Raw genomic sequence first — 17894 nt, 5'->3', positions numbered from 1 at the left:
ACAAAACCCAATAAAAATATAAAATGAGAAATGACACATTTAAAACTCAAAGATGCAGATAACATAGATGACCTAAATACATATTTAGGTAAAACAAACGGAGTCAGTAAAGAACCTGATGTTCAGTGGTTGTCGTTTGTTGATGTGGTTTATAAGTGTTTCTCGTTTTCATATAGATTAGACCGTTCGTTTTCCTGTTTGAGCAGTTTTACACTAATCCTTTTTTGGGCCCTTCATATCTTTATTATTGGTGTGAGCCAAGGCTCATTGTCGAATGCCGTTCTTTGACCTATATTTTGTTTTATGATTTTACTTTTTTGATTCATGTACTATTAGACTTACCAGTTGGCAAAGGCTCAGAAAACACAAAAGTCTGTGTATTTTTCTTTTCTAACTCCAAACGAACTTTTTGGAGAGAAACTGGAAGCTTTGGTTTTGGTGGAATAAATTCTGGTAAAACTTGATGAAAAAGAGTTTTTTCCGGAATTTTGTTCGTATGCGAAAGTATAACGGTTTTTTCCTGAATAGAACTTCCGTTGTTCAGACCAACGTTCGAATCAATCCTATTTCCTTTGTTTTTGACATCAACAAATTCGGCAAGTTTTGTCAGAACCATTCCGTTTGTAATAACAGCTCCATCTTTATTAAACACATTATTACCAGGGATATTCCATCCGCCATTGATATTCGTTCTATCTCCGAGAAATGGCCAATCATTATGTATGCTATTTATTCCGTTTCCAATTGCAACAGGTAAAAACGTACTAGAAATTGCATGATCATTAAACTCGGTATTACCAAATGGACTTTGACTCGACAATCCTTCTCTCAAAACTTCCCCAATATTAACAGTACCTAAGTGTGCAATACCTAAACCCCTTTGCTGATTGCCATTCAATAAATTAGGGGAGTCTAAGCCGAAAGATGAAGCTCCGTTTCCACGAGTATTCAATGTAGGAAAGAAAATATCACTACTAGATCCAAGTAATCCTCCAGTTAATGCAGTTACGTCATCTGCAGTTGTTAACAAGTTTTCTCTAATTCCATTAGTTTTAGAAGAAAACGGAATACCATCTTTCGCAGATGTTGCTTTTTTAAGATTTGCATTTTGAAGAACAACGTTCTGACCAACAACCAATCCACCCGGTCCAAACGTAGACAAATGATCATTACTATTTGAAGTCGTATCTTTCAAAAGTACATCACCGTTTTTCAACCCATTAAACAAATTACCACTCGAGGAAGCATGATGACGCTCATGTCCATTTTTCAAGTCATTAATTTTCAAAATATTAGTTTGTCCAGTTTCTTTCATATTTAACAATGAATGTCCACCATTGATTGTATTCAAACCTTCAAGTGAAGAACCAACACCAGGATTAATACCACCTAGGTTATTTTCACCAAAGTTTGAATCAGTCAGGATACCAGTTCCTGTAACAACATTTGGTAAAACAGCATCGGCGGGTAACATATTTATGCCATTCAAGGTTTCGGGTGAACCAACATTAAAAGAAGACGGAGATTCAATGCCAGCTTCAGAAATAACATCCTGGTGTATGCTACCGTCGACCATATTAGAATTTATGTCAAATATGTTACTATTTCCAGAAAGTCCGGTTTCGAGAGAATGAGTAGAAGGTAAAACACTTTCAGACAAGATGTCATTTCTTATTTCACCTATCTCTCCATCAAATAAAATGTTATTAACAGTATTTGCATCTATGTTATTGCTATTTAAGCTGCCGGTATGGGTTCTCGGTACAAATGCATGTCCATGCTCTGCATTTGTAACCATACTATCCGGTTTTGAATTGTCGTTTGACTGTAATACGGCTGTTCCAGTCAAAGGCTGGTCACTGATGATTCGCATATTATTTCGATTAACATTTGAATTCAAAGCACTTTCAAAGGGTATCGTACTGTGTAAGGTACGTTGAACATTCTCTAAGAAATCAGTGTTCCTGTGAAATGTCCTTGATAATCTTTCTTCAATGCTGTTGTGAACAAAATCTAAATGTTGATAGTGTAGGTTTGCAGAATTATCAATACTCGCCATTGGCAGAAAAGGTTCTTTAAATGTCGAGAACTTTGGACGACGTTTAAATACATTTTTACCAACTGTTTTCAACTTAAAAAATCTAAACTTGTTTCTACGTATTTTCTTCAATTCTTTTCTTTGTTTGTTGACTACACTTTTCCTTGAAAACACTTTTAATCTTTGTTGAAAGTTTGTTTTTGTCCTCATCTTGATGAAATTTCTCCTGAATGAAGATTGTTTCGCTATCATACGTTTATTTGATTTATCAATGTTTAATGGTCTGATAGAATGTTTTCGAAGTTTTAATTTCTTCACGATGTTATATCTGTCTATGTGTCTGCTGTTTGACTTAGGATTAAAAGACTGTTCTTTAAACGGTAACTTGGATTTCAATTCAAACTCTGAAAAAAAAAGATAGTATAAAACATTGTATCTTAGACCATGAAATTGGAAGTAACCAATTACCATGATGCTTACAATCCAGTAGAAGTCAACAAATTAGAAACTGCACCTAATTTATATAAAATCGACACATGTTTAACGAGTTCGAATAGTTGATCATATTTGACAATTAGATTGAACTATTATTTTCTTTAACCAGACGTGGAATATTTTATTTTCATTTATCAATAAGTGCAAGGCCTCGCTGTGACTTCGAGAACAGCAATGAAAGGGATGTTCCTTTGCCTTTACATGTGTTTTGCTATGTATGTACTTATTTGTCATGGATGGATACCCGTTATACTTTGTTTTTTTTTTTATGATTTAAACTTCACCACTCCGTTTAATAAATTCATTTTAAGCAATATCCCTCTTTCAAAGAAATCATGATAGGAAATGGAAGCCCTGCATTATCTTATCATATATGTTGCTACATAGAAATGAAAAGCAGAATAACCTGTTTCTATTGTATCCTTTATCTCAAGTTCGATAGAGTTGATGCGTTCCACATATTATTTAGTGAGAGAATATTATCTTTATATCAGATGGTGAAGTTAAAGGATACCACTAACTTCTTTTCTTCCTTCCTTAGAAGTTCCTGTATGAAGTCAGTCTCATATGCATAAGCAACAAGTCGACAAGAAGAGGAGCACAATTGGTTCACATGGGAATGCCGATTGTTTGTTGAAAAATAAGTCTTCCAAACGTAACAAATATTTTGTCAATCAAGAAATCAAGCATCTGGATAATATCAGATTCAGAAAATTTTTGTTTGTTTGAATCAGAGTTATTTGTTTCGAAGTCCCTCATTAGGACAAGATATTTGTATCTACGTTAGCCATTATTTTTTATGAAATAAAGCAGGACAAACTCTTTCAATTTGTCTTTTAGTTTGGAATAGGAATTACTTGGGTAAAGCGTAGAAATGAATGTGGATAATTTATAAAGAGGTTTCGCGGAGTACTCGGAAGACCCGGCAATATGACATAAAAATAAGAAAATGTGGTATGATTGCCATTAATGCCTGCGTCACACTGTCCCGATTTTTACGCCGATGGTAACACGATTATGGAAATTTTCAAAATCGGGACTGATCGTATCCAGATCGGGCTATTCGTAGTGCCATCTTTAACCATCTTTAACCATCGGCCACTTTTTCTAGCCTTCGGGGACAACTTCGGGAAGGGTTCTAAATTTTTTAACATGTTAAAAAATCCCCGAAGGTGCGTCCGATGTTGAGGGTTCGTATTGAGTTCGTATCACCATCCTCAACATCGTAATGTCACCGGGAATACATCTTTCAACATCGTATTGCATTCGTGTTTCCATCGTTTCCATCGGGCAGTTTTGACATTACGATGTCTACACGAATGAATCACGAAGCTACCCGAAGGTCTTACGATGGCAACACGACTTCGCGAAGACCTCGTAATCCCGTCGTGTTGCCATCGAATAAAAGTACGAAGGCGACAAGATGGAACTACGACGGCAATAAATCCAGCTGAATGTAAGTTAATTTTCGCGCTAAAATACATTTAAAGTGCCATGCGCGATATACACTTGCCAGTCTAATACGACAGTTAAGAAAGACGTTCACAAAACATGGAGCTCATATCATATGATTCTTTGAAAACAAGAAAGGCGACAGCGTTGTTTCTATTAATTCAAATGGAACAAGAAGAGCATCTATTACAGGCTCCGGATTTACTTTTTCAAGTTAAATATTATTTTTTGTCAATTTTTCATATCAAGTAACATAATGAAAATCATAAAAGCGCCTCGTACACCAACACTGCAGGTACACGTATATAGGGAAACCAACTTTTTCTTCATTATTTTGATTTTTTATGTATCGTCTGAGTTGTTGTCACACGAATTTTTACTCCATAACCATTTAATTTTCTATATGTCATATTTTGCCGCATTTGTTGCTTTCCTCACATCCTTCCTTTTGTCTATATTATTATGATATTCTCCTGGGGAGAGCTCTTTTTGAATAAAAGGGATCAACGAACCCATTACTTTACCTTTAAGATAGATCAGTAAACATGGGCATAATTATGGGTGATTATTCAGACTAGTGCACACATTTACAGTTCAAACAAGGCAATGCCGAGCGTTGCATCCCCAGGTATGTAACATATCGGGGACAAATATGGACACAATATTTGTATATGATAAATGCAGAAAATAGTAAATTGAATATGCATATTTGATGCATAAACTTTTTTTTTAGAAATCAACCAAAACATTCAGTAACTGGAAATACCTTTAATATTGTCTTTAGAACCAGCAGGTGAAAAACGAGCAACCAATTTCCTGTGTATTATGCTATTTCAAGGAGAAAAAAACAAGTCCATCTGCATGACCTTGACCTTTGGCCTTGAACGTAAAAAATGTCAGACTATTACAAGGAGGAACAATATACCAAATGTGGTTAAATTCTTTTGAAGCATATTGGTTTTAGAGTGTCCACAAGGGTGATATTGCCTTGTATTACAACTGCCACTGTGACCTTGACCTTTGAACTTTAAAGTCAATAACGCTTAAGATATTCTTAACGAGCAACACCATACCAAGTTTTGAGCATTTTGGTTCTAGAGTGTCCATAACATTTTTATCTATACGCAACTTACATGTAGTAGGCGAGGGGATAATAAACTAAGTTTTATTAGAATTAGACAAAAAGATCGATTTCGCGCCATGCATGGCAGACTTGTAGAGAAACGAAATTATATGCAGAGACTCGGAGTCAAGTTTTACCCTTCAAGCCCACGGTCGTCCGTCTTATGATTAAACCAGAAATTATATGTACAATATAATATATATTCAATATTGATCAAACAATTTAAAACGCGTGATGCTTTCGGCATATAATTTAAATTCATCGTAAGCTGTACACGACGTCTTTTAGACATCGTATGGCCATCGCGTCATCATCGTAATCCATCGTGTAGCCTTCGTAATCCATCGAGTAGCCTTCGTGATCCATCGTGTAGGCTTCGGCTGAGATATGAAGCTTAAATACCCGTCTTCGGTTAACCTTCGTATGTCCATCTTTTGCTATCGTATATAATTTCGGCACCATCGTATAGACTTCGTTATTCATCGTACTTGCTTCGGTCACTTTTTGGTATTTTAACGAGATCGGGACCAACTTCGTACGGACTTACAATTTTCACATTCGGGTGTCCATCGTATATAAAAATCGGGACAGTGTGACGCGGGCATAAGAGAAGTCCCCATAAGAGAACAAATGACACTGAAATTAGAAACTTCTATAGGTCACCGTACTGCCTTCATAATGAGTGAAACCAAAACCGCATAGTTGCTACCAAAATGACAATTTCAAAACAATTCTAACGTGAAAAATAACGGGCCTGACAAATGTACAAAATAATAAATGAAAAACCAAATGTGAAATACAGCAACAATATTATAGACTAAATAGCATTAAATAAAGGACAAATCTGTAGTTTAGTTGTTCAATACAGTATTGAAAAATGCAGTTTTTTGTCTTTTGTTAAAATTTCAAAGGAACATAGAACAGACCTATGATTACCCAGAATTTGCTCCTTGGTAAGTGTACATTTAGGGATTGATCGATTTTTTCCGGGTTGATTCTGATTAATCTTGTTTTGGATATGTGTCACATGGATCTCAATTTGTATTGTCCTTTTAATTCGATATTCCTCATCTACGATTGTCTGTTTGATTCTACATTTCTTATCTTCAATTTAATTTTAGATTCGGGTTTTCCCTTTCTGCGGTTGTTATTTTTATTATGTCTACCCTAACCGCAGTTTTTCTTTTCATTCATTATTTCACTTCATGCAGTAGTAACAATAAAGAATTAATGTAAAGTGCACTTCACTATTTAATGGATGGTATATCTAACGAAAACAAGACAAATCACCAATAGTAAATACGATAGTTAATTACTCTCATAAAGGTGGAAGTTGTTTAGTGTGATAAACTACAACACGTTTAGGAAGGGTAATTTTTACGAGGAAATAACCTTAATGTCCCACACTTACTGTTAGGATATGGTATTGAACTGGTTCCCCGTGGCTGGTATCCTAAAAAAATAAAGTGTAGGAGTTAGTGATATATCTTTCAAGTTCCAGCTCGTGAACGTGTCGTCTATTCGTAAAGTTATTGTACAAATTTACCATCCATCTTTATCAAATATAGCTTGTTTGCAGCACAAATTTACCCTTGAGATTTTATGATTTTCCCCATTACGTTTTAATAGATATTTTTGAATGAGCATATGTCAAATTTTGTTTAAGAAAGACAATATCTGGTTATAACAGTAAGTATTTTTTACTTAATATGGATGGATTGCGACATTTTTTGTTTGTTTGAAACAGTGATGAACTTGTTCCAAAGTAAATGCTATTTTGTTCTATGCCTTCACATTTTAGAAAGAAAAAAAAAAGAAACTAGTACAGTCTCAACGTATTATTTATTTTGAATTACTGAATATTGTAGAATAGAAAACCACCTATTTGAGTTCGTTCACATCTATAGTAAAATCGCGTAAATTCTGGAGGAAATTTGTCAGATTGCGCCAGTTTAATCAGCATGCTACTACTAAATAGCATGCATTTTGATTAATATTATTATTATTGTATGGTTAAACGTTGAAAAAGTAAGAGCATAATGTTGTAGATTTTGAAACGGAAAAAGCTTAATCATGAATAGGATAATTTTCTTTCTTGATATTTTGTTCGTCTCCTTTTTTTTTTTTTTTTTTTTTTATCTATATGTCTATTTACACTACAGAACACATGCTTGATTAGTATGATTAAATTGTATCTCATTCCTTTTGCATATTTAAGCAATTAAGATATGTTTAAACTCATATATTTAAAATTATTCGATTTAAAAGAAATGTGGCGGTGTAACATCTTTTCTTTTGAGTGCATGTTTTTTTCCTTTTCTTTTACATTCCCGTTGTATGTAATCAACTAGTACATGATATGTTATGTTTTAATTTACACAATTATGCAGTTAATGTTGTGCTATTACATCACTTTGTTGTTTAGAGGAAGACGTAACACATGTTTGTCTTGTGTTTTGTCATTAAAATCACGTTTTCAAGAGAAAAGCACAGACAAATAATGATTTGAATGTTTCTATTTATCTAACTATTAACTAGTAAATGTAAACATATAGAAATATATGAAAAATAACTATCATCTTTTCAAATGGTAAATAAATGGAAAATGGGCCAATTGGACACAGAGGGTGCTCCCTTTTGGATATAACGTTTAACGTGGACATAGCTAAAGAACTGTAAAAGTGACGCCCTCCAAAATCGATTTTAATCTGTGTTTTTGGTAATAAGCACTGTATTTAAGTGTCATAGAATTTGGTTGAGGCAAATTAAAGTAAGAAAGTTGAAACCATTTTTTGAAAAACATAGAATGAAATTCAAAACAGTGTAGCTGTGGCCATTGATTGATACATTAAATTCATTCATTGACTGGGAAAATTTAGGTGAACGTTTGTATGTAACGACCACTGCTCATTATGTACTTTTTAAAGACACTTAAACTATGAAGTCACCAAAGGTTCTCAACACATAAATAAAGTAATTCGAAAAATAAATCAGAAATAACACGATGTTTTAATTTATATATATTATATAAATCAAAACATAAAGGTTATTCCTGATTAATTTTTCGAATTATTTTATAATTAGAGGCGTTAAGAAACCTTTGGTGACCCCACAGTTTAAATGTCTATCGTAGGTACGTCGTGAACAGTGGTCGTTACAGACAAACGTTCACGTAAATTTTCCCAGTCAATGGATGAATTTAATAATAAACTCATCATATTTTATTTACGGCCGGACAAGGTTACACTTTGATGCCTCATCCACTATGGCGGGGTATAAAAATAAATCAAAGGTTTCTAAACAAGAAGAATTTATGAAAATAACACTTAATGGTATCCCGTGCGTCCAGAGCGCTTCTCATAATTCATATAAAGCCTGCTCAAACCTAAACATTTGGAAATTATTCAGCAGGTTTAGCACGCGTGACAGAGTTTACTTTAATATGAAGTCTTTAAGCACCAAATGGCTGAATGATATTATTATTGGTATAAAGAGTTTAACTATAAATATAATTTACCAATGAGGACGTGGACATACCAGTCTATACTTGATTTTACAGGTGAAAACATATTAGCATATTATTTTATGACCACGACATGACCACAACAATAAAATGTCAAGAAACATAAGGTATCATTAATTATTTGTATATTTTTGTACTTTCTAGTATTTTGTCATATCAGATATACTTAGTCCGTTCAGAGTATGTCTTATAAACCGAAGAAATCAGCAGATATTAGGGGAGATTGTTTAGTAAAACATGAGTTGCCTGTATTAAGGCAATTACAAATTAATAAACAAAATAATTATCTTCTCAGGACATTTGATCAAAACGTTTCTTGCACTCAAACTGCGATTTTTTTTTAGTGTACTGGTAAATCTACCGTCTTTAGTTAGACACATACATAATAAAGTACTACATAAATTAAATAGATTAGTGATATTTCGGTAATAATATAATGTAATGTGAAATAAATATTTGTAAGACATGTAGAATTTCTATGAACTGCTTTTGCACTTGTTTGGCTTTATAACTACTTTGATATGAGCGTCACTGATGAGTCTTATGTAGACGAAACGCGCGTCTGGCGTACTAAATTATAAATAATCCTGGTACCTTTGATAACTATTTGCAATCGTTCAAGTTAGAGTACTTGTAATCAAGATGCTCTATCACTCTTTTGTTCTCGTGGTTTCCTTAATTTATTCTTACAGTATTTACATAAATATGTCGTAGAATTATTATTATTTATATTGAGGAATTAAGGACCAATGTCCTCCAAATTGTCCAGGAACGAGAAGTACCTCAATCCAGACTTCCTTTCTTTATTATATAATTATGTTTTGTTTCTCCGTGTACTATCGAGTCTCGTTCACACGATACGATTTTCCATTCGATTTTCATTCGATTTTTACCTGTGCACCTGCTTTCGACTAAAATCGTATCGTGTGAACACTAAAATCTGAAGTCGAATGTCAAGTCGAAACGTCGTTTTGAAATCGAAACGTACGCTATTTCCATTCGACGTTTTGACTGGAATCGGATCGTGTGAACGCCAAATCGACTAAATTTATCAGTCGATTGAAAAAATCAAGCTTATAAATTTAATCGACAATATTCCGATTTTCGCATCATTCTAAACATTTTTAATTCATAAAGGAAACATAGTCATCTTTTGTTCATAAACCTGGCCACCGTTTTACAAAGCCTTCGGAAGTCTACGTGTCATTAGACCGTTAATAAATCTTAGGTTTTACAGACGTTTCACAAAGCCGTTGTAATTAATGATCGTGAATAATAGGTAAATCCTGGCGTAACTTACTACTGCTATATTATCGTGTACTTGGCTGGGGGACTATGGTTAGACCAAGTTACGTAAAGGGGATGTGGTTCCTATAAATTTTAAGAACTGGCGGACTTACATGGCGTTAATAGGGCGACACGTGCTAGTAAATGCAATACATCCCTTAGCACTTCCAAAGTCAGGAGGAGGGGCATTGGATGAATTTGCCTGTTCAAAATTACAAAAAAATAAGGAAGATTAAGGAAGTGTTTCATACACAGGCGCTTGCATATTTCTATCCATGGGAAGACCCACCATCAACATATCTCCAAAGGATGACGAGGGGCTCATAATGAATTGATTAATACAATGTATTATCATTATTTTTTTTTACAAATAATTCATCAAAACAATATACATAGTTACAATAGTATAAATTGCACCTATTTTGAAAAATTTTCACCTACGTTTTTTTATTATTTCGACAAAAGTTTCCTTTCTGTGTTTATTTTGTAGAAGTATCATTGTTAACACCAATTTAATTTTGAATTTTGAAAAAAAATGTCCATTTTAAAAGCTCACTAGAGCTTGTGTTACTTTGTTTACTATGTATCGACAATAAATAAAACTTTGATTTTGAATCCATATTGAATCAAAGAAAAATTGGTCTGAACAGACCTCCAAACGATCCAGGATTCCGTAATGAGGAGTATCCAAATTGCAACGGCCATACTTAAATCCAGTTACTAAAAATTGAATAACAGATGTTTTGTTCCATTTCTCCAAATATAAAGATTATAGAATACATTGATCGAACGTCGTTAGCCGATGTATTTTCTTTGATATAAGCATACACTAGATGATGCCCGCGAAATTGCAGTACACTTTAGCAAGTGTTGAAACAAAAAGTGGGGACACAGCAAGGATTTGGATACGGTTAATGCATTTAATTCTAACTTTTAAAAGAGATGAAAATTAGGAACATTATGCAAAAGATCCATAAATTTCGGTTTGAAAATAAGAATATTAAATACCATTAAGAAAAGTGTGGCTAAGTGTGATTTTCAGTAGTTTTTTATAACACAATGGAAAATAATCTATCTTAATCGAATGAAAAATAAAATCTATTCCACTTCCAGTTGCGGATCCAGAAATTTTCATAAAAGGGGGCCCATTGACTGCCTAAGAGGGGCTCCAGTTATGCTTCAGTGATTCCTTATTTAATCAACCATTTTTTTCCACAAAAAGGAAGGGTGATCCCCTGCCTCTGGCTTCATCAGAAATCAACCCCTGTTGTATCTCAGAAACCATTGACGATAATCCAAATCATAAAAATCGGTCAAACTTTCTTAGCTCTTGAAATAGTCGTGTCATCTAAAAAATTATAAACTTCTGAATTTCGAGGTAAGATTCAATTAGATCTGGGAATGTATGAACTGGGAGAATAGCTTATAGGATCATATTAATACTGAAAATTCGAATGGACGTTTTAAAGGAAATCAAATCATGCTAGCTATTCCTTGTCCGATAATGTTATGACGTGTAGCGACCTTGAATCTTTTATATGGTATTTATGGTATTGCACAAGCTGGACTATATCAAAGTTTCGAAGACCTTTAGCATTATTTTATAAAAAGGTATTATTTTCCTATATTCATGACACCCCTAAACCCAACTTTAGTTCGCACATGAATACAGTTTTTTGTTTTCCAATTAATATATTTCAAAATAAGTTGGAAAACAAAAATAACAAATAATTATAAATACTTGAGAACATTATAAATAAGAATATGTGGTATAAGTGCCATTGAAAGAACTCCGCATCCAAGTCTCAGCGAATGTAAGCTAACAATTATAGGTTCAAGGACCTTCAACACGGAGCCATCTTTTGATTAGCTGACCCAAAACAGCAAAATATCAAAGGTCCCAAAATTACCAGTGTACACATTTTCAAACAGTAAAACCAACGGTCTAATCTATTTACAAAACGGAAAACAAACCAGATGCTCCGCAGGGCACAGCTTTATACGAACGCAGAGATCGAACCCTGAACAGTTGGGCAAGTATGGACACAACATTCAAGCTTGATACAGCTCAGAATTTGAATTGTGATTAAATAGTTGACACAAAATAGGTTTCTGACACAGAATGAATGTGGTCTAAAAACTTTAAAAAAATTAATTGGACATTTTCTTATTACGGTCCAATATCCAAAATCTAAATACAGTCATAGTTAGATTCAGCATATCAAATAACCCCAAGAATTCGTTTATAATGAAATTAAATAAAGTTCAATTTTGGACCCTTTAGAACTCAATGTTGATCAATTTGACAAAGGGCCCAAACACCAAAAACATTAATACATGGTTAAATTCAGCATATCAAAGAACCCCATATATTCAATTACTTTTGTTGAAATCAAACAAAGGTTAATTTTGGACCCCGCTTTGGACCAACTTGAAAACTGGGCCCGTAATCGAAAATATAAGTACATGTTTAGATTCAGGATATCAAAGAACCCCAATAATTTATTTTTTGTTATAATCAAACTAAGCTTGATTTTGGACCCTTTGGACCTTAATGTAGACTTATTTGAAAACGGGACCAAAAATTTAGAATCTATATACACGATTGGCCCCTAATTCCTAAACTGTTGGGACCAAAACTCCAAGAATCAATCCCAACCTTCCCTTTGTGGTCATAAAACTTGCGTTTAAATTTCATAGATTTCTATTTACTTATACTGAAGTTATTGTGCGAAAACAAAGAAAAATGCTTATTTGTGCCCCTTTTTTGTCCCTTATTCACAAACCGTTGGGACCAAAACCCCCAAACATTCTTTTAGTAGTAATTAACCTTGTGTTAAAATTTTATCGATTTCTATTAATTTAAACTAACGTTATTATCCGGAAACCATCCATCTTCGGACGACGATGTCGACGACGTGATACCAATATACGACCCAAAAAATTATTTTTGCGGTCATATAAAAACATCTATGAAACTCACAAACGACATCCATTTAACAACAGGCCTTGGGACAGATGCATCATGATAATATAGCAAGTATGAATGTTTTAAAAGGCGCCAACCTTCGCCCTTACCTAAACAGTAGTACGTATATGTATGACATTACAACACGAAAAGACGCACTATAGAATATTAGTTAAATATATGGCTTAACTCTACCAAAAAAGACGTGAATTACACAAAAACATGTGCCTATTAAACAAGGACGTACATGTAATAATAAATTAAGACCCACGAAGCAACTGTTATCTGTTTTAGAGTTCCATTCTTTAATCGTATCGAGTTCTCTTTTTAATCTATATTTTAAATACAAGTTTCATATTTTGAATATTGAAATCGGGTTAAAATTTTCTACTAGCATTAATATTGATGTAAAATTATCCGTTACTTTTTTTTTCTAGATCTGAGAAGAAAATCAACTCTGTTACACTAATATAATCGAAAAATTAAGAGTGTCACATGGTGTCTCTATATGTCGTCTGAATTACAATGTATGTTATTGTTCTGTTATTTATATATTCGCCATGATCCGCAATAAATTTTTAAATGTTATTTTGGCATGCCATACTTGATAGAAGTGCGGACGTGAAAGAAAGCACTCTTCACCAAAACTTCAACGGATATTACATTCATACATTCCAAGGATATTACATTTCGAGTATTCCGTCTTTTATAAAACATAATACGTGTATCTGAAGAGAGAAGTTGTATTACAATTAAATTTTACACCGATATCAATATGCTGGGTGTAGAATCTATTTTCAAAACTGTGTTTATTTAGAAAACAGAGATTACATGCTGAACAAATTTCTGCATTTTTCACCATTGTTTCAAAAATGACCATAATTGATATATAAACAAAAAATATTCAAGGTAACCTTATAACTCATACTAGTCTACACTCTTTATTGTGCTAAATATTTCGCCAAACTTGGGTCTTTTATCTCTTATTTAGTCTTAACGGAAATTACAGGTTTGCGAAGAAACATTTATTACGGCCAGTACGATCACTATGGTAGTCTCAATTAAGATGGTAGTGGTGCAATATGTATTAAAGATAATAATATTAAAGAAATATAAAATATCTGATAAAGTAGTAAAAGCTACAGGTATACATAAAAAAAACTGGCTAGACGAAACAAATGTTTTGGAGAATTTAGGAATAGTCCTTGGAAATTCATTATCCTACACCATTCAATAAATAACTCAATAATATTTGTTTAAACTTTATCAAAATATGTAGGGTAGGTAGGTAGGTCGGTATTTTCTATTTATTATTTTGTCCATTTTATTTTTTGTGCCATGATTTTGAATTGTGTGGTCCGAGTTGTCCATGGGGCGAGAGTTCCCCTATTTATAATGATTGGATTATTTCTTACGACGGCAATAAAATGGCTTATGGTGGGTGCTCAAAATAGGATCGGTCAGGTACCCTTAATCAAACATATTTTTTTGGCCTTACCGAGAGCACCATTGAAATATATACAAATCACGGATCGGATACGCATCAACTATGCAAGACCTAATTTCAACACCCCTAAACAGTGAATATTTTTATCGCAAACAGTAGAATTTTATTACATAATGTGAAATCAATCGTAACTACTCGGCATTCTCGCTATGCAGTACAATAACGTTATTTCTTCGTGCAACCAGAAAGGCCGAGTAGTTCCGATTGAATGTGAAATGTGTGGGATTGTGCAGCACGTGTCATCATGACATGTGTCCCTTCGCGGCCTTCAGTTTTGATTATAGACTAGAGAAGAGACTAAATGCGTACAAACCTGATGTCAAATGAAGATATACGGAATTTAAATAACGTTGATCCTTTAAATGTATGAAAAACAAAAACATATGACAATTGTTCACATAAAATGGATAGTAAAATTTTCCAAATGAACGTCCATTAAAATTATTAAAGTCTCTGATGAATATTTCCCGCGCAAATGTCATGGAATAGACCAAAACGAATTTTAGGTGTGAGTTGTCATTAAAAAATTCGGGTCAATGAACACAGATTAAATATATAAATATGTTAACTATATTTATATTGGTTTTTCAGAAAAGTGACTTTACCAGATTTTTTTTGTGGCAAACAACGGTAAATAGCCTATATCATCTTGACATGACATATGAAAACCCCTTAAGCATAATGGTGTGTGTATGGAATAGTCCATGGAATTGTCCAAACCGATACAGGTGAAATACGTAGAATAATATTGCTGTGTCTATTGTGGACACAGCAATAAAATCAGATTTAAGATCCTTATGAGCCCGTAGTAAAGTAAAAAAACCTGTAAAAAGCCTTATTAAATAAAATTTGCTCGATTAACCTTGAAGTGAAGACTAATAAAAATTTGCGTGTATAGTGAACCCCCTAAATAAAATAATACTGTGTTCTAGACCACTTCCCCTTTCGGTGATCTACAGAAATGATTTTTTACTATATAGTATGTTAAATAATACTTGCGTATAAAGATAATTTCGGAAGTTGCTGCGTTTAGAAATATAAAAAAGCACGTGTTCAAATCTGATGAAAATCGAATGGAAAATCGTATCGTGTGAACAGAACGCTGTACGATTTACCTGTGCGACGGTGTCAAGTCGAATGGAAAATTGAACGGAAAATCGTATCGTGTGAATGCACACTAAAGAGGTAGAAGACATTAGGGACGCATAAAAACAATAGTCGAATAAATCAGACAATAATATAACCAAACATATTTAAGACAAACAGTCATAAAAATACTACACATGATAAAAAAAGATTGAAAAACACTAGTAACAGATGAAATAAAATGATTAAATAACACGCAATGTATTACAAAGTTTGCGCCACCATATATCTGATATGTCAATAAAAAATCTGAGACTTTTCGTGCCACGACGTGTTTGGTGATTACAGAGAATTGCTATTAATCAAAACGGTTTTAAAAGTTTGAATATAGTTTCATGATGGTTAAAGTATTACTAAGTTCAACAACCGGGTTTGGAATTATTATTTTCTCAATTAAAAAGGTTTCATTATATCTTGAACCATAATAGTACTTAAAAGTTAATATAATGAGGCTTGTACTAATAAGTAGACAGTTTAAATCGGGAAAAGAAGAATATCGTTAATAAAACACCAATGGTTCGGAAAAACTGCGACGATACGTGTAGCTGATATAGTGTGACAATTGGAAATTTTAGAAGAATAACTCTAGAAATGCCCGAAACTGCGTAAAGAGAGTGTAATTTTGTCACAATTGCTACATATTTCATGTATATTCAGGAAAGGGATAAACTTACATTATATTAATATACTTTGCAAACTCGACTGATCTTGAGAAAAACGGAATGTCATTGAGTATAAAAACAAGAGAATAATGGAAAAGATAACACAAAATATATCATAAAACAGGTCAAATATGGATCATAATAAAAAGCGGAGACTTTACAATGCAAAAAGTAGAACAACAAAAATACAGAACTCCGAGGAAAATTCAAAACGGATAGTCCCTAATCACATGGCAAAATCAAATGATAAAACACATCACACGAATGGATAATAACTGTCATATTCCTGACTTGGTACAGTCATTCTCAAATGAAGAAAATGGTGGATTGAACCTGGTTTTATAGCGCTAAGCCTCTCGCTTGTTTGACAGTCGCATCAAATTCATAAATATTTATAACGATGCGTGAACAAAACAGACATAATAGGTAAAATTGTCAAAATAGGGATACAGCCATCATCACCGTGTCATAATCTCAATAGAACAAAAGTCAATTTGCAAAATATTCCAAATTGATACAGGTACAAATATATATAAACAATCTACTTATGTGTCTAAGGAGGTGAATACAAACCTTCCCACGGAAACCGACAACGGCAAAACTTAGCAAAGAACACCATTCCTCTTGGACAACACTGTAGTGTGTAACCTCTATATCGTCCATCGTCGTACGGTTGGAAGTAATACGTTTGATGCTGTAGATTAGGTATTAGGCCGCATCTCAAATTAGAAAGCACTGTCATGTACGGAACAAGGTTCATTGCCATTGTTTTAGCAGTATTTCCAAATCCTGTTAATCCTTTCCATATTATAATTAAGTTAATAAGTTACATTTGTGATGTTTGACAAGTTTTCCGTCTGGATTTACACCTGAACATTCTGTTAGAGAAAAATGTACACCAACTATTTCCCTAGCCGCAAGAAACAAAAGGAAATAAATAAACAAATAAATACTGCTCCTACTAATGTTCGTAAAACGCTTGATTAATTCTGCCTTGTTCACATAAAAAGTAACCAAAGTTGACAATTACTGTCTGTTTTATTACTTATCAGAATTATAAAACTTGTCAGTAAGTCTATTTCCCTTTCCTTCTCCGTCTTTGCATCGTCTTGCAGTTTAAAAGGATTTTTTGTTTCGCACTCGCATCATACATAAGCTTTCGTAACAATGCATCCTCCACCAATTTAGCATATGTAGAACGGCCTCAATGCATATCCTAGTATGTAACGAGATCATTATTCTGCTTGTTAATAGAAAAGAAAGAATATGGAGTAACCATCCATGACACAAAATCAATCTACGCACAGCTAAAAACACAAAAAGCAAAGGAACAGTTCTTTTATTGCTGTTTTTCATCTCAAAGGCACAGGGTGACCTTCAACACGGAACCAAGCTATCCCCTACCACCGGAATTCTTTTTTCAGATCTTCAGATTGACGGTCACACAACAACTGAAAACTGGTACAACAGAATTGTTGCTTAAAAATGAAAAGTTCAAAATAGGTTATTTTTATTTTTGCATGTCAAGAAGCGTTAATCTATTATGTTGATAACAGGATGAGGGAATCAAAAGAGACAAAATAAGGAAAAATCAATCAGTAATTCATTTTTCTACATATACATTAGCTTGTCACATTTTGCAATAACATTATTATAAAAATTGTTGAAATATTAAACTTGATAAATAACATAA

The 17894-nt window shown here is 33.4% G+C and overlaps 1 protein-coding gene across 1 annotated transcript in view; it reads right to left on the bottom strand.

Moving 5' to 3' along the window:
• Positions 1–17097, bottom strand: part of LOC139481035 (uncharacterized) — a 28995-nt gene extending 11898 nt beyond the window's left edge. The window contains exons 1-3 of the mRNA XM_071264069.1: positions 16775–17097; positions 6520–6561; positions 343–2442 (exon numbers count right to left, since the gene is read on the bottom strand). Coding sequence (XP_071120170.1) covers positions 343–2442; positions 6520–6561; positions 16775–16967 — 2335 coding nt within the window. The 5' untranslated portion in view covers positions 16968–17097. The remainder of the gene's footprint in view (positions 1–342; positions 2443–6519; positions 6562–16774) is intronic.
• Positions 17098–17894: the final 797 nt, after the last annotated feature.

Source organism: Mytilus edulis, chromosome 7 (assembly GCF_963676685.1).
Source record: "Mytilus edulis chromosome 7, xbMytEdul2.2, whole genome shotgun sequence".
In the NCBI taxonomy this organism is placed as follows: domain Eukaryota; kingdom Metazoa; phylum Mollusca; class Bivalvia; order Mytilida; family Mytilidae; genus Mytilus; species Mytilus edulis.
The sequence above is the reverse complement of the archived record's forward strand: the minus strand, read 5'-3'. Positions and strand labels throughout refer to the sequence as shown.